The following is a 20,794-nucleotide window of genomic DNA, read 5'->3' as shown; positions in this document are numbered from 1 at the left end:
CTCGGCAGATGAGACGTCCTTTCCAATATTACCTATTCGAGATTACGCTCGATGTGTCCCCCATTCTGTAAATAACGCGGCGGAAGGCAGGCACAGCACGAACACAACTCGAATTCGCACTCTCGCGAGCACGCTCGCCCGCAAGACCTCCTACTAACAGTGGTGATTTCCGTGCTTCTTATCTGGCCTCGGGGTTTGGTGTAACGCGGTTGCTGGCTACTTTGTACCCCTCTTACGCCCCCCCCCAACCCGCTCCTTTTCTCAGCGCGAGTCGCACGATTTCGTGCGACTCGCGCCATTCATTTCAGATCTGCCGGAGTGTCAATGAAAGTCTCTGTAATCAGGTAAAAGACGGTACACGCACACTGCGATTTCACGTGGAAATCATCGAGTACAATCGTGGATTCGTAACATCAGTTACATCCGCGCAGTCGTGATTTACGATTGCGCCTCTTGCAGCTGCGTTGTATCGACACCCGTCGTTAACCCTTTTGGTCATCATTTTTGACATTTCGGACGAGTGTTATTTCGTCGACAAGATGAGACGATTAGTCTTCCGCTACAATCGATTTTGGCGATATTAGAGGCGATATTAGAAGACGCTCACTAACGATCGATATCACTCGTATCGCTAGTCGTTCACTGACAGAAAATATATCTAAGAAATTAAAAAAAAAAAACATTTATTCGATGTGTACTATATAAAAATACATTCACTTATATCAATAGAAAATATGTTTTGAATAAGAAAAATACAAGTTTTCAGAAAATACAAGTTTTCTTAAAACTTCAGCTTTTCATCAGAGAGAGCAATTATTTCTAAAATAGTTAAATAATAAAGTTATAAAATAGTTGAATAAGTGTGAATTTAAATAAACATGTTATTAGTACCCACCGAATAAATATTTTTTTATTTTTTAAATATTTTTTTATCTCAGTATATTTGCAAAGAAATTATCGAGTCAATTTATTATAAAACATTACATATTACATAACTTGACGGGAATTATATTACTACATCATTTTCACAAAAGTAAAATTTTTATCTCTGTACAAAATTAAAAAATTGGTGAAGTGTAACTTCCACAAACGTTTCCATAAAATCAGCAAATGGCAGTAAGACGATCTAGGACTGAAAGGGTTAATCGCGACGGAATAATGTAAAAACGTAATTTAGTTTAATGATTATCTCATGCTGTTTACATTTTAATACGCATTACCGACCAGATCGTTCCTCCACGACGAAGGGCTTTAAACAAACGCACTTTCGTCGGCGATAGGGAAGGTATACGTTTAGAAAGATTCGTAATGTACCAGAGAGAGCGCACCCCTTTTTTCCTCTCTCAACTTTAACTAGACACGCGAAGGGCGGAGTACGAAGGGATGCACTCTATGTAGGCACTCACACGTCGCGCCTCACGTCGTTTTGCTCTCTTGCACTTCACGGCACTTCCGTATTCCGCCTGGATGCGCGTCCTCGAGTAATTAAGTGGTTTTTTTCTCTACCTCTGAACGACGGCCGATCGATCGATCGAAAACGCTTTGCCAAAGATGCGATTGTTCGCAGTGGAAATGCGTTTCTTTCGAATCGAATTCGCCGACACATTTCACACGCTGAAGAACGCGGCATTTAATCCTTCGCATGCGCCACGCCCGCGCTATCAGTCGACCCACAAGGCCACGAAATCACGGGTATTTTTATAATGTATGGAGCCCCAGCGATTGCCGTCGCTGCGTTGTTTGTTGAGGTTTGAAAATTTTATATTTATTTTCCTCGATTCAAACGTAGAATTTATTGCTTCAGATAAAATATTGAAAAAATATATTGTTCGAATGTTTCATCGATGCGACGAATAGAGATCGACTTGACCTCGCTTAAATTTTCGAAAATTTCTCTCGCTAAGCTCGATTACGATAATGTGATGAGAGTTAAAATAGAAGATAATCGGATTGGTGCTTCAAGTGCGAAGGGTTAAAAGGCGTGCGAATGCTCGCTCAGGCACTACTCACTTACACGATCAGCCACTTAATGGAAAATGACGAAAAAGGAAAAAGGAAAGAAAGGTGTACGGGCGAGGAAAATTCGCGCGAAGCGATCCGCTACATCTGTCACACCTCCACCGCATCACACATGCTCATTCACCGGCCACTTTCGCTCTCTGTCTCTCTCTTATTCCTCTTATCCGCTAGATGCGTCTTGCTGATTTAGCGTCAGACTGCATAGCCACGCAAGGTAAAGTATAGAGACAATTAGGTCACCTAGACCTAAGGTGACTATTCGATAAGAAGACAGCGCAGTACAGTTATCCTTCTTATGGCCGAAGAAATTTCCACACAAAGAAATCCCATCACATCCCCGAGGATTCGACTAGAGCCCTAGATTTACAGCGAGGCAACATTGAGACTCGATATATTGAAAGTCGTCATTTTGTATACATAAAGTTAATCTCAATAATTACACTAAGTAGGAGTATTCACCTCATGATTTGAAGTTTGAATTAACTTGTTGATGTGATTTTGCACATCAAAAAACATGTAAGTGATGATACAAGATGAATGTCCCAATTAGTGACCGTGTCACAATTTGTGACAATTGTATTCGTTTTTTTACTGCAATACTATAATCAGTTATTACATCCATACTTACCATAAACATGTTTTTATTCTAAATTTTATATATTATCAGTTATAACATGTTTTGTATAAAATAAAAAATAAATAAATAAAAATTGGGTCACACTCATCTTACTAAAAATATTTAACAAAAATGTAACTTTTTACTTATCGGAATATCATGTGCTAGAGTTCCTCTAGTCAGAGTTAGAACAAAGCAGGATGATTCCTGGTTGATCTGCATTCTATCCGCCATTTTTAGGTGCGACGTGAATAGAAGTGAGAAAGAAGCTCTATGAAATAACGAAGCACACTTTTTTATTATTCACTCACTTCCTCTCTACAAATAGCGGACGATGACCTAATTCTGACTTGAGGAATTCTATCATATATTCATTAGCTGCTATGGAAATATGGCACCTGGACTTTACGATTCAGATGAAACGAAACTTTTCAGTCACCTTTCTGTGAATCTAAGGCCTGTATTAATAGTCGTTACTTGAAACTCTTCTCAAGTGAGATACCCAGTTCAGAGTTAGAGTTTTTCAGTTGAACCGCAATTACAAACATAATATCACAAATAACAATTCAACTGAAAAGCTCGGATCTGATTCCAAATAAAAATCTGAGTGTCTCATGTGAAACCAATTTCTCAAATAACGACTATTAATATGTCTCTAAGACTCCGAACTCGACGATACCTCTACTCCTTGAAAGTTTGGAAACTACGGAGAGTTTTTAATATAAATATCATACTTATGATATCTCTCGTCCGAGTTTATCGCGTCTCGAATATCCGAATTATCCCTGATGTTTACATGAAAACGTGACAAACTTTCTCGCTCGACTTCCTTTCCACTCGGGGATCCTTCGACCCAATGGCCGCCGCCGCGAGCTTCCACTGTCCTTCGCGCGCCCCAAGGACAATTTATCCGAATACACCGAGCGCGGCAGTCTTTTTCGACTGCGTGTCGGGTCGTAGGTTTCATTTCGAGCGGAAGTCCGGCTGTCCGGCGGTCGCGTGACTCGTCCCTATAGAGTCGCGAAACAGGTGCAATCACGTGTCGTCCTCGCACAACAAACACGGCATGTCCATCCGTCCGTCAAAGGGCGGCGGGAAGGAAGGAAGGAAGGAAGGAAGGAAGGAAAGTTCGGTGGGTGGAAAGAGACCGCGACGAGACCGTCGGCCGCGTGCGTGCCGACGTCGCGTATCTCAGGCCGCTACGTCGTAGATTCGCTCCCGCGCGAGTTAAATCCGTTCCGCTTCCGGTAACGCGCGAGAGAGATACCGCTGGATGTGCACAGCTCACGGCCCATATCTTCTCCCGCACGTGTTCGCTCGTGTCGCTCGCGCCAAATCTACAGCGCGCCCTCTCCTCCACCCCGCATCCAGACGATTATGTATCCTAATTGGCGCACGAGGTCTCTCGTTCCGTCGCTTCATCGATCGCGACGCTCGGCTCTTCCGGTCCTTCCTTCCGGCCCCAGTAACTTCAATCGGTGGAACGCGTACGCGACGGGGATAAGACGTTGTAGTTCACGACGTAACCCTCAAACGAAGCCTCTCTCTCGAAGTCCTCCTACGCTCGGGTGTAAGGTGAAGTACCATTAGCCTAGACGCTAATAATACTGGTACCTAACTTTGGATTTTAATTACTTTGATCTTTCAATATGACTGTTTAAACTTTCGGTACAGAATAAGGGTGTTCCATGAACTAACTATACATACTAAGAGAGCGTGTTCCTAGAGTCAATTTAAATAGGATATTACTGAAAAACCTATGTATATATATATTGTACATTTTGAAAGTTTAGATATTCATATTTAAAAATTAAAACAATCAAACCGTCCAGATTTAGTTATCAATGTTATTAATGTCCAAGTATTGGTCCTTTTACTTAAAATCTTGCGGATTTATCAATCAGTACTCTTGGAAGCATTCCAGGTTGATTCATTTAACCCTTCTCTCCATCCCCTATCCCGCTATCCCGGTGGAACGAAGTCACTCGTAAAGGATCGGTGCGGTTGCTTGCTATGTGAGAAACCCTTTGTTTACTGAATCGCATGATGATGTACGTCGAGTCTACACAGAGAGAATTTTATAGTAAATATTACTGTAGAATTATATGATTGAGGAATAGGTCGACCTTCTGCAGTAATTTATTTTCTCATTTTATATATGCTATTCATATTTTGGAAACTATGCTTCATATTTTGGAAGTGTACTTCAAAAAGTTTGCTATGTTCCTAGCGGAATTTGTTATCCCTGCTTTAAAGATTTGATGGAGTTACATAAAAAAATCTACATAACTGAATCATATATTTGATAAAAATTAAAATAAATATAAATATTAAATCGTTAAAAGTAAGTTACACGTGATATAAAATGAAATAAATTGACAATTTTTTTATATGAGTTGAAATATAAAAAATTGCAATTTTCGATAGAAATGATAGGTTTGAATCAAGTCACGTGATATTTCAATGCAATTTTTATATATTTCTATCAATCCTTATCGGGTTTTTTGAGCAGGAGTGTTAGCAAGATAGACAATCTATTCCTGCACCACTAGAAACATATTAAAACAGAAAAAGGATTTAAATATGAGAGAAAAGAACAAAACTATAATATTCTCTCCCCGTCTACTACGCGGATCGTCTGATATTGGCGCGTTTCGGGTCCATACTTGCCAGTCGTTGACGTCGGCGATTGCGCGTAAATCGTCACTCGACCGGGTTAGACGACATCAGTCCATCCACACGCATTAAACACTGTATCACGAGCGACAGCAGCGACAGGGCTGGCCCTGCTCATCGGTAAACGAAGGGTTAAAGGGGGAACGGCGGATTGGTTGCTTTTGCAGTACTTGGTATCCGGTCGAAGCTGGGCGATAGTCGATAGGCAGCCGGCGGTAACGGTGCCAGGTGAACCCTCCTCGACCGAGACTCACATCGTGGCCACCCTGCCGTACGCACGTCACGCCTTCTTACCCTCAGCTCCCAATATCCCCAAATCTGCCACCGCCACTTGGGGCCACCTTAACAAAAACCTCATGTGGAAGGTAACTAATTCACCGCTAAACTCGCTCGCTCGTTCACTGTGTTTCTCACCCTCGCTCGCGGAGGGGCGGCTCTATGAGTGTGAGGCGAACTCGGCGCTAACATATTGAGATTTTTATGATATTCTCGATCGAAGGTCGAACACACGGATATTGCTGCGCGTGAGCGTGGTGAGTCGCGACGCAATTTTTTCACGCAGTTGATTGGAGCGATCGAGACGTTCGGATGTGGGGGTGGTATAATTTGCTTTTGTTATAAACACGGTCTCCCCTAAAGAGAAAGGTGCGTTTCATTGAATCGAATTATTGAAACGTAAATGATGAGAGAGAGTGCGTGTTTACAATTTCGCGTTAATTTGATGTATTAATTAATTCTTCAATTATTCCGACTTTTTCATTATCGAGGATGGTTTCAGTGTAATTCCAATTGTATGTTATAATTCGATACGCGCGCAAACATTTGTCGCAACTTTTAATTAATGAAGAATAATTAGTCTCGTCTGGCATGCGCGTTTTTATGAAAAGGTGCTGCTTTACTTTCGGGCAACGCTCTTCTCATTCATAATTGAACCGCGCGGCGCATCCGCCAAATGTTTCGAAATCATGATGGGTCTTCGTATTTGCGAGCGGCTGTGTTTGCCGAGCCGCTGCTCCCGCATTGACGAGATCCTCGCTAAATATGATCTTTACGTTCGCAAATAGCCTGCGTTTACAAGAATTAACCGTAGTCTTTGTGTTCTCGCGGAGGATCGCGCATTTACAAAGATCATACTAATCGAGGATATAGTTCACGCGTTCGCAAATACCTCGGCAACCACCATCCTCGTGTTTGCGAGCATCCCCGCTATCTCTAGTGAGAATCTCGCTGATTACGACTTTGATATTTGCTTTATTACAACACGGTTCTCTCGTATTTATAAAGACGTCGCTAGACTGTGTGTACGCAGGGCCTCGCGTTGAATATAACTTTTTTATACCGATGCTTTCGCCAAAACTAGAGCCGTCTCCGCTGATCGTGTCTTGTCTTATGGTCTCTCGCTCTCTGTCTTTCTTTCTTTTGTTTCTGCATGGTGTGCGGTATTCATTTTCACTCAGCACAGCACCTAATCACTCTCACGCATCCCAGCAGCGAGCCCAATCCGAATTTTGAGCATGGAGATGCGGACATATCTTGTCGGTGTGTAAAATGAGATTATTTTTCGAGTTGGCGACACGGCTTGCGTCATAGTTTTTCGTCTGTGATCTTCCTCCGGTTTGCTTTGCTTTTACATATCAATGTCTTGAGACTGGAATAATTGGCCTCATCCTGTAACTGAGAAGTAAATGAAAAGAAATAGATCTTGTACATTTAGGTATAATCCATCTTTTCTTCCATCTTTGAGTTACAAAACAGTGCAAAATTTGTTGTTGCTTCATAAGATATTGACATGTAATTACCTTAAAAAAAGACAAGAGTTTACCCCAAAAAAAGTATAATCTTATTTTTAGCGAAATTCTCGTATATATGGCCTCAGAAAAATTCAAAACCCAAAAGGAAAATATTCTAACTTCCAAAACAGAAAGAATTCCAGTTGTAGGGTACTGTTTCCTGTAATTTCACAATCTAAACAAAAAACTCTTACAGAAAAACTATTCTTCTAATGAAGTAAACTATATGATTTCGAAATCTATCAAATATTCCAACTTTTGTTCTCCATTTGAATCAAAAGGAAAATATTTACTCGAAACAAAATGTCTGATTTTTAAAAGAAATGTCAATTAAGAACGAGACTTGTAGATAAAAGATATCTATAATTTTAAGAAATTTTTAATTAAGAAATTATTGTACTTAGAATATTCTTCTTTTGGTTTTAGAACCTTAAAGCTATATAGAAGAAAATTTCGATAAAGAGATAAGATTATATTTGTTTTATATATTTGTGAAAATACGGTGATATTATTCAAGTTATTTCACTAAAATAGTATCAAAAGTAACTGTTACATGTTGCTCGCAAAATATGCAAGTGGAATTGCAAAAACCTTCGTGACATGATTTTGTGAAGAATCGGTCAGCCGATACGTATATTGATCGAGGGATTTTTTAACTTCTGTCCTATGAATGCTGCACAGATATAAGAAACAAATAAATAAAATAAATACATATATATTTTTTTATATTTTTACTTTTAGCAACGTTTGTTGAATTACTGGCATGCAGCGAAATAGCGGTGATTGATGAGCGAAGTAAAACCAGAGGAGACGGTAGATGTTATGGAATAAGCTATGTCGCTCTACCGACCCTCCCCCTGCCCCTATCTCTTTTTTTCTTATTCTGATGCGCGTCCGCGGCGCAAGAACAAATGCGAATACGCGGTTATGACGTTTTATATCAGAACACAGTGCTCCATTTATCCTGTTATGAATTGTGTGTAGCTCATCTTGTGTGCCTTGGTTTACGTTACGTTACGTGTTAATTTTCTTTTTTGTACTGTAGAACACGAGGAGAGGAGGATGATTAACCGTGAAATACGGTCCTCGTGCGACACGAGCGGGATTTTCTCGTTCTTCTCATGCATGCGGGATCATCAATTGAGCCGTTTCATTTGAAAGCGGCCATAAATCGAGTGTAATCAAAGTAAAATAACAAGAAATGGAGATGAAAGCGCAGATACATTCTCGTATCAGCAAATATTCTTGAGTTTGATAATGTGTGATTCATGAATAATTCTCGTCCATATACATATAGGAGAGCCCGCGCATTGTTGAAGGAGGGTTGAAATCAGCGTTAGTAAGAGAGGACAATAGAGAGTAAGATGCTTTCCTTGTCTAATCGTCCAGATTAGGAAAACAAAGGAAGAAACTTCATTGAACGAAGATTACTCATAAAAATATTTTATCAAAACTGGTGAATCAGAGTACGTGATGTTTCCTTGTACGTTTCATTCTTGCTTTTGTTTCTCCTACATCGCCATCTCCCAGATTGTGTGACAGAGAAAGCATTTAACTCCAATTTTCTATATCTTTGTCCTTCAATCTTGTCATCAGCCGTTCTATAAGGGAGAATTCATATCTTGGCAGAAAAGCAGGAAGCAGGAAGGCAGAAGCCACTTAAAGCTTGATCTACAATATGCTCTTTGCATTCTGTTTCTTGTCTTTTATCTTTTTCTGACTTAAAGCTTAAGATTTGAGTCAGAAAGAGATAAAGAGAAAGAAGCAGGAAGCAAATAACACATTATAAATCAAGCTTAAAACTCTCGCTGGTAGAAAAGCACAGAAACTGTCGATTACCACCTGTCCAGCACGAGACGTTCTGATTGGCTTCTGCCTTCCTGCTTTCTGCCTTTACGAAGGTACGAATTCTCCTTAAGAGTGCGCAGTCTATTCTATAAGTCTATGGTCTCGTCTCATCCTCCTCCCTCGCGCACCGACTGACCGCTCCAACTAACGACTCTAACGTACCGCATCAACTCTCTCCGCAGAACATTTCTTTTAAATCCTACTCCCGTGATTCCGGACACGGCGGCTCCGAGCAGGAGGACTCCCCACGGACGCACAACACCTTGACGCTCGGCCACTCAGGCAGGAGACGCGGACCGAGCGACGCCGGCGAGATAAACAGCACTGGCAGCAGGACGACCGGCGGTAGACGCGCCGCGATGCCGTACAATCACACATACACCGAGATCGTGGACGGTCGCGGGGGCGGTGGCGGCAACGGCACCGGGCACCATCAGCTGCACGCCCATCACGGCCAACACGTGCATCTGCCGCGCGGTCTCGCCAACGAGGACGATCCAGTGTACGAGGAGATCGAGCGGGGAAGCGGTGGTGGCGGCGGCGGCGGCGGCGGTGGCGGCGGCGGCGGCGGCGGTGGTGTCGGCGGAGGTATCATCGGCGGTGGTATCGGTGGCGTCGTTGGCGCCGGCGAGATCCAAGTGTCGGATATGTCCGACGAGGACGGCCGGCGGCAGAGTGACATGAGCAGGCAGTCCTCCAGGAGCTACGGCGACCACCGGCCGCTGATACCGTATTCACCCGCTGCCGACCGCAACTTGGCGCACTACGGCCAGGCGATGACGGAACGCGGCAACGGGGGAGCAGGCGGTAACCTCGCGCACTACGACACGACGGAATACGGTCCGGCGATGGAACGGACCCTGAACGCCTGTTGGGAAAAGCTGCGCCGGCAGCAGGCTAGGTACGAGCTCGGCGACCTGCCGCGGCTACCGGCGGCATACGGCATGCCGCCGCAGCAGGACCACACGCGGACGGTGGCCGTGTTGGACGGTCACACCGTCGTCTGCCACCTGCAGCCGCAGACGGACATGTACACGGGTCGCGGTATGCCGCCGCCGTCCTACAGCGAGTGTTAGGTCCGCCCGGTTCCACGACTCGGCGACCTGAGGGAGACATTCCCTCCTCGACCTGCCGCGCAGGAACGATGACGGACGTTCTTCCGGGGAGACGGGGCCGATCAGCCGGATCGGCGCGCAGCTATCGCGATCTGTCCGGATGGCTCGTCTTGTCCGGGGACATGTGGTGACGGTGTGGGGGTGACGGTGGTGGTGACGGTGATGATGACGATTCGTTCCTGAGAAGAAGCGCGTGTTTAGTCGACGATTAGTCCCCCTCGACGGTGGGGGCTCATAAAAGGGGGTCTCCTGCGTGAGACGGACGTGTGCCGCTTTTTAGCTCAAACGTAAGCGCGACGGTGCGTCATGGCCGAGGCTCGCGCGGAGGTTCGTCGCGTTTTAGCCATAAATCGACTCGTATCGCGAGCGCTCTACCAGAACGCCGCCCTTGGCATCCGTTGCAGCCGGGTGCAATACGGTCGGACGTCTCCTCGCGATCAGCAGCGAGACAGAGGGGATGCTGAAGAGCACAGATGCTGAGAGAGTGAGCGAGAGAAAGGTTGGAATGAGTGTGAGGTCGAGACGGGCGTCCAACTAGACTGCCACGTCGTCCAACGGACGCCCGCGTCTCTTAGGATTTACCTAAGTGTGCATGCGTGGGGTGTGTGAGTGCGTGAGAAAACCACTGCGACGCGGACTTTGTATAACAGGACTGTAGCGGACCTCTCGTTTAGGCTAAGTCGACGACGACGATGACCACGACGACAACGACGATGACGATGACGACGACGACGACGACGACGACGTGTGCCCGTTCGTGGCCGGGCGTTTGGAATTGGCGAATCGAGTGCGCGAGCAAAGACCAGAACGTGACGAGTCCTTATGGACGGGAGCTTTCCGGAGTCCGCAGCGACGCGAAAATCGGCTTCGAGAATTGCGAGGCAACGGAAAGGAAACAGCAGAAAATTTGTCCCGAATGTGATCGCACGCTTTGAGACAGTGATTTTATGAGCTTCGCACGAGCGTAATGAACCAAAGTTTTACTAACATGATATGTTGAAAATAGCTCGTGGAAATTTTTGCAAAATATTTCTTGTCAATATTACTCTGTCATATTTTTTAATGCGAATATATATATCTTGTAACACATTGCAAAAGAATTTTATATAATTTGCAAAAGTTGCGCCGTATAAGGTGTTTGGTTTTGAGAGATTCGCTTTAACTTTTTCAATTTACTTTTATATTTTTTTAATAATTAGGTTTCACCTGTATGAATATTATATATTCTCTTTTATTTAATCAATTAATTATTCAAGACAAAAATTACGAAGTCTGATGGAGGTCATTCAGGTGAATGTAAGATAGAAATACCAATTCCCAAACTTAATCCTGGACGTTTTTATTGCTTTGGTCTTTAAATATGAATATTTAACATATTTTTAACACTATATATGTATATATGTGTGTGTGTTTGTACATGTATTTACACATCTACAAGGTGAAGAACATAAATGAAACCATTTCGTAAGGAATCTTAAACTTCGCTTGTTTTCTGGGTTTAGACCACGTCTTTCTTATAGGATTTGGTTCCGACGTTTCATGAACATATTAGTTCATTTCTTCAGGAAGCAGTTTAAAACTGCTATTTTCTGCGAAATGTTTTCTTTTATAAGAAAAGGGATTCTGGTGATTTGAAGTGGGAGATGTAGGAATGAGAATTTGTTTTAATTTTCTCTACAATTCTGGTTATAGAATAAAGATTGATTTCGATTTAATGAACTAAAGGTGATCTTGAAATCCTGAAAACTACAAGCGACAAAAAATTTGACTAATGCATTACATAACTTCCTTCGAGTCATACAATATCCATTTGAATCAGCTTTTGGTAAAATCAATATTTACGGCGTTATCGAAGTAGTTCCAGTTATGGTTGCTTCACTCTGTATATGTTCAATATATGCATATATATTATATGTTGAAACTTTAAATATATTCCCATTTAAAAGTAAAGCAATAAAAGTGTCTAGGATTAGGTGCGTGTCCGTGTGCATATTGGTACTTTTACCTTGTGCGCGCTGCGTCATTCTTTACAAATCACTCGAATCGGTATATTTCCTACGGCGATACATTCTCCAGATCGCATCGAAACCCATCCTCGTGCGCGACGGACTTCGAAGAGGGGAATATCGCGCGAGCATCGTCGATACCTCGGCGCATCCGCTTCCCGGGCCCACGGCCACAGCCGCACGATTGTAACGGGTCAGGGGAGGAGAGGATTACGGAACTCGACAGACCGCGTGTCGTGAGCCGGTATTCAGTGCGACGATAAGTGGCGGATTCAACGGCGGTTCAGCCGTCAAACGCGCGTGTCCGGTGATATTTAGGTGTCGCGTTGACCGTGGTATTAAACGCGCTTCGCCGCACAGCCGAGTGTGAATCCCGCGTAAATTACAATGGCGCGATGTAACCGCCGTGTCGACCGCTCGTTGTGCTGCCCGATCACGGCGAATGTGCGTTTAACGCCACGCTCAATTCCGCATTTGATGGGACACGCTGCGCTGTGGCGGACGAGTCGCTCACGGCTTGCCGCCCCTTACCGGCTCGCTTTCTTTCGGGCCCTGCGTACCTGCGAGTGTTCGGCGGTGCAAAGCTTTCCAGGAACGGGCGGGTCGGCGTGACCACCCTCAACTTAGAAAACAGGCATTGTAACATAGATCTAGACATATCGCCACCGGCCGAATACGCGAATCGCCAACGATACGCCGCTGATTGTCGAGAGGCCGAGGATCGACGTGCCCGATCTTTACGCGGGATCGACGACGGCTCGATAAAGGATAACCGGTATCGTGTGATCTGCGACGAGATAGCCGCGCGGCGACGCTTACCTCGCGCGATGAAAGAAAGGAGCGTTTGGCTGTCGTACGAATGTCTTGTAAGAATTTCTTCGACGACGTTTTTATGTATGAACGGAGATACCTTTTTATTTTGTGACGCGAAGTCGCCTTCAGCCGGAGCAGTCTCGTCACAGGTCGTCACAGATACTCGTTGTTGCTTCAGCACTTCCATAAACGACGTTATTGTCTTCGTCAAGAACGTTATGCAACTTTTTGCTTTTTGTAATAAAAAATTTTGAATTTTTTTTAGATAAAACAAAACGATATTACATTTTTATGTTGTTTTAACATCCGAAATTACTTATTACACAACTCAACATTTTATTTCTTCTCAATATCGAATACGGCTTTCAGCATATGCGTATCGAAACAAGATTCAACGCATTATCAACGTTCTATTTTTCCGCGGTTTTTCGTTTTTGATAATACTATTTATTTTTTGTTAATTTTTTTAACATGTATTACTTATCATTTTTCACACGATGAACCGTAAAACATTGACCTTTAACATCAACTGGAAAAATTGATCAGAATTCGTCATCGCAAATTGATTAGTATCAATATTCAGTTCCATTATTCACCGCATGAATATTCTCTTTAGAAAACAGAACGTCAAAAAAACACGTCTCGATTAATATAGTTTTTACGTAAATTGCAGTTATCCGGTTACACAGCCGCCGTTGCGTTATTCTTTCTGTCTGTTTATTCTGAAGTAACTACCTCTTCTTAGTGTGGCCGGTTCTGCGCAAAGCTTCGTTCTGACATTCGGTTCGCTTCTCGTGTGCGCGTGCTAGCGCTCACCACCGCGAGTCGTGTGTTTCGACGAGCGCGTTCTGGCAGTTGATGGCCGGAAATTAGATTTCCTCCCGTACAAGAAGAACAAAGGAGAAATCGAGGGGCAGTGGCTGAAGCGCCTTTATCAGTCGTGTACTACGGTAGCTCCTTGTCGCGCGCCGCTTTGGAACGTTACGTTTTAGTCCCAAAACGTTATTTTTATAAATAAAAAAAAAAATATATATATATGTATGTACATGTATGTATACAGTAACGATATATTATTATTGTGACGTGTGAAAGAGAGAGAGAGAGAGAGAGAGAGAGAAAGGGAGAAAGAGAGAGAGAGAGAGAAAAACGGCGGGTGGACCCAGGAAATGTATGTGGGCGGGTAAATATTAGTGATACAAGCGGATTTCCCGAGCGACGTGGAAAAATGCGCGAACACTTAGTCACTGTTTTTTACTATTTTTTAAAAACGAAAAATCGTGTATGTACGTGAGAACGCGTGAGCTAAGCTAAGCGTGTAACCGAGGGGATACACCGCGTGCGCGCGCGCTATTTATTTTTTATCATCCCCGAGTGTGTTTTGTATTGCGAGCGAAAACTGTGTCGAGTGGGAGTTCGTCGTTTCCCGACCGTCCCTCATCGGCGATGACGACGACGGAAAACCACGAGGATTCTCGTCGGGCGATGCCTCGACAAAGTGAGAGAAAGGAAGGAAGAGGAGAGGAGTATCGAGAACGGGCTCGATAGTCTTCTCGACGTACCGTGCGCGATACACCGTGGATGAAACTACGTTGAGCCGACTGTTACACTCCCATACGTCTCAAGTCCCATGCCTCTATTTCTTTTTTTTTCTGCGAGCATTTTACTTCTCGTTTGTTGTTCTCTCGTGCGTTTTATTTTGTATTGGCAGTCAGCTCTTAACTTAGAATGAAGTCTACACAGGAAAGGAAGAATTTACACACACTACACGAATTAAGCTATTACGCGAGCAATTCACCACAGTCGATACAATCTTTTTCAATTGTGACATAATATCTTTCGTGATACGAAAAACCGATGTGTTTAAACGTAAAAAAAAGGAAATACAGAAAAGAACTTTTTATATATTTTCAATAATACATTAAAAAAAAGAGTACAACAATATATTTTATAATACAGAAATAATACAGAGATGATACGCGCGAAATTTTCACAGTATCCTCTACTTTTCGATATCTTTGAAGAAAAAATTTCAAGACTTGTTTTTCTTTTAATTGAACCACTGTGTCTTAATTATCAGTTTTTTTTTATTTTGATAGAATACTTTTAATTTTAATAGAACTGTAATATTTTTAATGTGGATAAAATTACCGGCAAGTGCGACAGATTCGACGTATCTTTGTCCACTGCGTCGCGACTTCGTGGTTGCTTAGTTAATTTCTCGCTCACGAGGAACACGCACGTAGGAGAATTGTAATAGTGATAATCGCGTTAAGGGTACCAGAGCTACGTTAAATGTGTAAATGTGTCCCGAGCAGTTTTAAGGCGTGATTGCTCACTTCGGTGTCCATCGACGATGGGGTTTCTCGGCGCATCCCGACACGAAGATTGTCAGCCCGTCGATAATCTTTGCATCCTATGCAAAGATCTTGAGAGCTCTTCGATCGCGCGTCTGACGTCAATTGGAACGACCAAATTGTACATTATCTAACAATTAAGACTGCCAATATCGGTATTTCTTTGTCAGATCCGCCGTGTATCGAGTCGCGATCGCGATCGGAGATCGAGAGAAAGAATGAGCTGCTTCTGGAGTTCAAGATGCGCCACGTCTGATTGATTCGTTAAGCCGGAAGGGAGCTAGCTCATGACGTATCATTTTCTACGGCCGGGGGAAACTGCGCGACGTCTAATTGCCAGATAATTACGAAAGCACTCACATTCCATCCGTTCGACGCGTCATGCGAGACCAGAAATCAAGCGAGAAAGGGAAGCGGGCCCGCCGACGGCCCGGAAGTCGACTAGTGTGTCCCGAAATGAGACGTGAACGCGGGCCGCGTTCTCGGCGCACCTTTGGCGAACGTTTCGACATCGAAGCGCCACGTTTGAGGTCACGTCCGCGATAAGAAGAACCGCGAATTTTCAATCGATAACGACGAGAACGCGGCCGGACGTGTCCTTATTCGAAGTGTCCCGACTCGGCGGCGTCTCGATTGTCCCGACCAAAGTTTTCGCCGTGTGCACGAACACGAGGACACGCGCGAGGCATGCGAGGCGTTATCGTCGCGAAGGACTCCGAATGCGAAAACTGTGTGTGTGTGTACATAATGTAAATAGAGCTTTGTACATGTTGAATGAATACTTGTAAAGTGGAGCGCGCGCGCGAGCGAGCGAACGAGAGAGAGAGAGAGAGAGAGAGAGAGAGAGAGAGAGAGAGAGAGAGAGAGAAACGGAGAGAAAGGGAGAATGTGTGAGCGAGTGAGAGATTGAACGAGAGATCCAAGAAACCGCGAGAGCGAGGACACGCGACACCCTGAAGATGTTGACCGACATGCGGCAAGAAAGCATACGTAGACTAAGCGAGTTTTACTAGTAAGTAGCGAAGCATTACGAGCTATTATTATCGGTGACGCGGCGCGGAGGAAGCGCGAGGCGATCTTAACTTAAGTCCCACGACGTATTAGTTAATGTGTAAATAAACTAAGCAAAGGAAGTAAAATATTAAAGAGCCCAAGTAATCGTTGGATATTTATAACGAACTCCACTAAAAGTAGGTCGAACGGCGGAGGAGAAGAGTAAACGAGGCGACGCGCGGCGGCGGCTCGGGGATCAGCGGCGCCCGTCGAGTCCATCTCGAATGCGAAAATTATATTTAAAGCGATCCTTCGCTCCTCGTTTGGGGAATCCGCTTTAAATATAAAATTATACTTAGGACGACCCATTTCTAAAGCTTGTTTCGAGTATGAGATTACACCCAAAGTGAACTCTCTCACTTTATTCTGGCTCGAGTGTCCGATTATATTTCAAGCGAATCCTAAGACAGGATCGCTAGGGATGTAATTTTACCGGTTTAAAAACTGATGAACCTGCCTATACCTGCTGGACTCGGCGTGTTCGCGTGATCTCGGCGTGCCTCGTGTAAAAATTGAACGGGTAGGTGGTGGAAAAGGAAGAAGAAACACAAAAGAAAAGACAAAACGGAGTCGAGCGTACTCGTCCACATGTATGTGTATCGCTGCGCGAGAAAGAGGGTCAAAGGACGAAGGGAGCACGCGCGGTGTGCGGACACGTTGACCGGACACGAGCAGACAATGTACAGTGCATGTTTTATCCTTAGCCGTTTTATAAATGTAAATATCTTCCGCCCCGACCACTCCTTTCATCCCTTCTTCTTATCCTCGCCCGCTTTCCCAGCGGTGAGAAACAGGCGCGAGATTAATTGACTGTCGCAACCTGAGATGTTCCTTCTTTCCTTTTCGTCGTGACAATCCTTTACTTTCCACTTACCTTTCCGCCTGCCCCGTCATTACCACTCCCTCCCCTTCTCTGTCCTGCCTTCCTCTTCCTCTCCCCTTCCGTCCTCGAATCCTTCACCTTACCATTTTTCTCTCTCCGCGAATCTCCCATCTTCGTCCCGCGAGATACTTAGCGGATAAGCTTTCGTTCCGGAAGATGGAATGCGAATCGAGCGGAGCTAGGAAACGAAATAACGAAAGAAAAGGAAAATCATCCCCCGTCAAATTACCGCCACCCTTCGGAGCCGGTTCGAGACGTTTCGAGAGACCCCTCCACACCCCCGAGGCAACATTTGCGTCCTGTATATATACTGTGATTTGCTATAAGAGAGAAGGGAATAGGATCGCGAGAGGAGAAGGTGCGGTACGAGTTACTTTACGCGGGAAACCTTTATTCACACACCTATTTTTTCTATGACGTTGCGAGCCCCGTACGGGGGGCGATCATCGAAATGACGGCAAAGGCGCGTCGATCGCGCGTAGTAATGTGAATCGACCCTTCGGCCTCACCGTCGGCATCTCCGAACGTCGCAGCCGATGCACTCGAGATACTGATTGTAACATGTAGTTTAGTTAACAACAATAGTCATACTGCGCTATACATACGTATGAGGTGGCTGCGCTACATAGCATAGTCGATAAAGACAGTCGCGGACGGAATATGGCGCGAGTGTCTCTTCGACGAGACCAATGCGACTGCAATTACAGAGGCTGCTCAGACACTCGGAGGCGTCGACAGAAAGCAAAGGGCTGAGAAACCGCTCCCGTTCATCTCCTTCTCCCCAAACCGTCGTATCTCTCGAATCGGAAGCCGCGACATCGCAGACCTTACAGTCCACGCGACATCGCATAGAATTCGTACGATTCTGTGATCTTACCTCTTACGTTTCTCCTTCGCGATGTAAGCAATACTTAATCTCTGGAACGCTAAGTTCGCGCGCACAAGATCGAGATCTTTCGTCTTGTTCATTGGTATTTTCCTTATGGATATTGTAAGTAAGGGTGATATCAATAAGTGACGATCGTGTGTTGTAACATTACGTTTCTTTTATTTTATTTTTTTTCTTCTTTCGTTAGACCATACTTCGTAACGTTTAGGCGTGAAAAAGCATACTTGAACGCCCTGCGGCATATCGTAATTCACGCTCGCAACTATACGGAATTTTATTTATTGCGAGGCTAACAATTAAATTACACAACGATCATGACGATTAATTCTTTGTTTCCAAAACATTTTAAGTAGTTTATCTTTATTTTTTTGTAGCTTTCAAAAGAATTCGTCATATCGTGTGCCGCAAGGTGTTGTTGATTACCGGTTATGTTGCGTTAGCGTTCTAGGGTTTAAGAGGCTCGTCCAGCACGCATACACCGTAACAGTAAGCGCATGAATTTTCTGTACTACGTCGCCTGCCTGCGCACGCTGAAAAGAAAGTTTAACGAAGCAGAAGAGAAAGGGTAAAGGGTAGAGGACGAAGAAGAATGTAAAGCCTAGGTATCTCCGAACTAATAAGAGCCTCCGTTTATTGATTTTTGTATGCTTCTTTAAAACTGTCTGATACAAGAAAAAACAAAGGATAAATAAATGTGTACCAATCTCTGAATAAAATGCGTGTATGTTTCTCATCCGTCCTTAACCATAGATACGGACATAATTTGTTGGAAAACTTTGCTAATTAAAAAATTTATCGATTTGATACAACCGTATTCTTGTTGAGAATTTTCTTCTTAGCAAATCCACGAAAACAGGATATTCTACAAAAAATTAAAAAATAACAGAAAAATATATATTGCTTTCTGTATATTCATTTGTTACTTATTTCAAGTGTTTCATAAGTTTATATATCCACAAACCTATCATAAGTTCATCGTAAGTATCAAATTTATTCAAAATACATTCTGAATTTTACTAATTTTAGCATTTCAATCAAGAATATAAAATTAAAATATTTTGGTTTGCTTACTACATAAAATCGAACCAACTCTTTCCTCGATAGATTTCGATAAAGAGATTTTGATTTTCGTAAAGAGAGAAAATAAATTTTTTTGAGCATAATAAAATCTCTTTCAAATTTGTAAGGAATATATTTTAATATTATATTATCAAGAAAATATTCTTTATTAAAGATAATCATTATTTAAAAAAAGGAAAGTGAACTGAGTAATTTGTTTTTTTCTTAGCAATAGAATCATATTTTTCTATATGCAGTATATAAAATACAGAAAGATAAATTCAGTTTTAAGGGACACGCGCGTGATAAATATGAAGGTTAAAATAAAATTAGAATATCGCTTTGCATCGCCCATTATATGACATTTGTTGTGGTTACGGGAGAGATCACGAGATATCTCGCTAATGTAATAAAAACAATATTTGTTATAGATATAAGCTTTATTACTTTGCGCCACTTTTCGTCAGTATATCGATAACGTCACTGTGATTACTCCTTCGAGCTGCCATTAACGGAGTGATGCCGAAAGAAGCTTCGCGATTCACGTCAATCAAATTGTGCTCCAAAATGTATTCAACAGCTTTCGCGTTGCCAGTTAACGCGGCTACGTGCAGAACAGTTTGACCGACATTGTCTACGAGACTGACATCGGAGCCCAGATGTACGATGCGTCTCGCTGCGTTCACGTTGCCGCTTTTCATCGCTTCGTGAAGCGGCGAGGAACCCGCGGAGTCCTGTGAGTTTAGCAGACTCGGTCTCAACACGACGAGGGAGTTAATTACTCTCTCATGACCGTGAAATGCTGTAGAAATTAAAAATGGAAATAAGTTACAGATTACAAATACAAAAAGACATTCAAATGGTTTGAAAACGACTTATAAATAGTTTTATCCCTCTGTTTGTATTTGTTTGTTTTCAGTATGAATATTTTAAAAGATTTTACCGTGATATATAGAATTGCTTTTATTTAGCTGCCGTAAGATGAGGTTACTTTGTGACACAGTGAATATTGGTCAATAGTGATAATTATCACTATTGCGGCTTTTTTCATGTTGTTTGCGCCTGTCAAACTATCAGGCAAATAGCTGTCAACGCGTAGGTTAGATCGCGAAGAAAAAATATAGAAGAGATATGTCTCTCTCTATCTCTGCCTGTCTCTCCCTGTCTCTTCCTAGTTATCCCTGTTACTCCCCGTCTCTCCTTGTCTCTCCCCGTCTCTCCCCGTCTCTCCCTGTCTCTCCTTGTTTCTCCCTGTCTCTCCCTGTCTCTCCCTGTCCCTCCCTATCTCTCCCTGTCCCTGCCTGTCTCTCCCTGTCTCTCCCTGTCTCTCCCTTTCTCTCTTGGTCTCTCCCTGTCTTTCCCTGTCTCTCCCTATCCCTTCTTCTTCTTTATTCTGCTAATCCCCTAATTTCCTGATTATTTTGTTGCATTATTTCATTACTATTACGCATTCTATAACTTTCTTTTTTTTAACTTCTTTACGCATCCTCTTTCTTGTTTTCTAGGTTTTTTACTATCTTATCCTTTTATTGATTCCCCTTTTATTCCTGTCTCTCTCTGTCTCTCCCTGTCTTTCCCTGTCTCTCCTTGTCTCTGTCTGTCCCTCATTCTCTCCCCCCCCCTCTCTCTCTCTCTCTCTCTCTCTCTCTCTCTCTCTCTCTCTCTCTCTCTCT

General features: G+C 43.4%; 2 protein-coding genes and 1 long non-coding RNA gene across 13 annotated transcripts in view; 1 reads left to right on the top strand and 2 right to left on the bottom strand.

The window, feature by feature from the left end:
- The window catches only part of LOC116844600 (latrophilin Cirl-like), a 682,731-nt gene extending 669,556 nt beyond the window's left edge, over positions 1 to 13,175 (top strand). For 8 of the 9 annotated variants that reach the window (XM_032816364.1, XM_032816366.1, XM_032816365.1 and 5 more), the window contains 2 exons: positions 5,479 to 5,676; positions 9,132 to 13,175. In XM_032816364.1, coding sequence (XP_032672255.1) covers positions 5,479 to 5,676; positions 9,132 to 10,025 — 1,092 coding nt within the window. In that variant the 3' untranslated portion in view covers positions 10,026 to 13,175. The remainder of the gene's footprint in view (positions 1 to 5,478; positions 5,677 to 9,131) is intronic. The other variant, XM_032816369.1, reaches the window with a different exon arrangement.
- LOC116844603 lies at positions 1,007 to 9,252 on the bottom strand. Of its 2 annotated transcripts, none has more exons than XR_004378105.1 (3): positions 9,112 to 9,252; positions 5,302 to 6,985; positions 1,007 to 4,697 (listed from the first exon to the last, which is right to left on the bottom strand). It is a non-coding gene; the product is annotated as an uncharacterized LOC116844603 (long non-coding RNA). The 2 variants fall into 2 exon arrangements; XR_004378106.1 differs by having other exon boundaries at positions 5,302 to 6,979; positions 9,112 to 9,243.
- Positions 13,176 to 18,764: 5,589 nt separating the features above from the next.
- LOC116844602 (ankyrin repeat domain-containing protein 16-like) overlaps positions 18,765 to 20,794 on the bottom strand; it is a 4,984-nt gene continuing 2,954 nt past the window's right edge. For both annotated transcript variants that reach the window (XM_032816372.1, XM_032816371.1), the window contains 2 exons: positions 19,569 to 19,923; positions 18,765 to 18,924 (listed from right to left, as the gene is read on the bottom strand). In XM_032816372.1, coding sequence (XP_032672263.1) covers positions 18,855 to 18,924; positions 19,569 to 19,923 — 425 coding nt within the window. In that variant the 3' untranslated portion in view covers positions 18,765 to 18,854. The remainder of the gene's footprint in view (positions 18,925 to 19,568; positions 19,924 to 20,794) is intronic.

This window comes from Odontomachus brunneus, unplaced genomic scaffold (assembly GCF_010583005.1).
Source record: "Odontomachus brunneus isolate Ranch 3 - 2012 unplaced genomic scaffold, Obru_v1 Obru_scaffold_043, whole genome shotgun sequence".
NCBI lineage: Eukaryota > Metazoa > Arthropoda > Insecta > Hymenoptera > Formicidae > Odontomachus > Odontomachus brunneus.
Note: the sequence above shows the minus strand (reverse complement) of the source record. Positions and strands in the feature narration are given on the sequence as shown.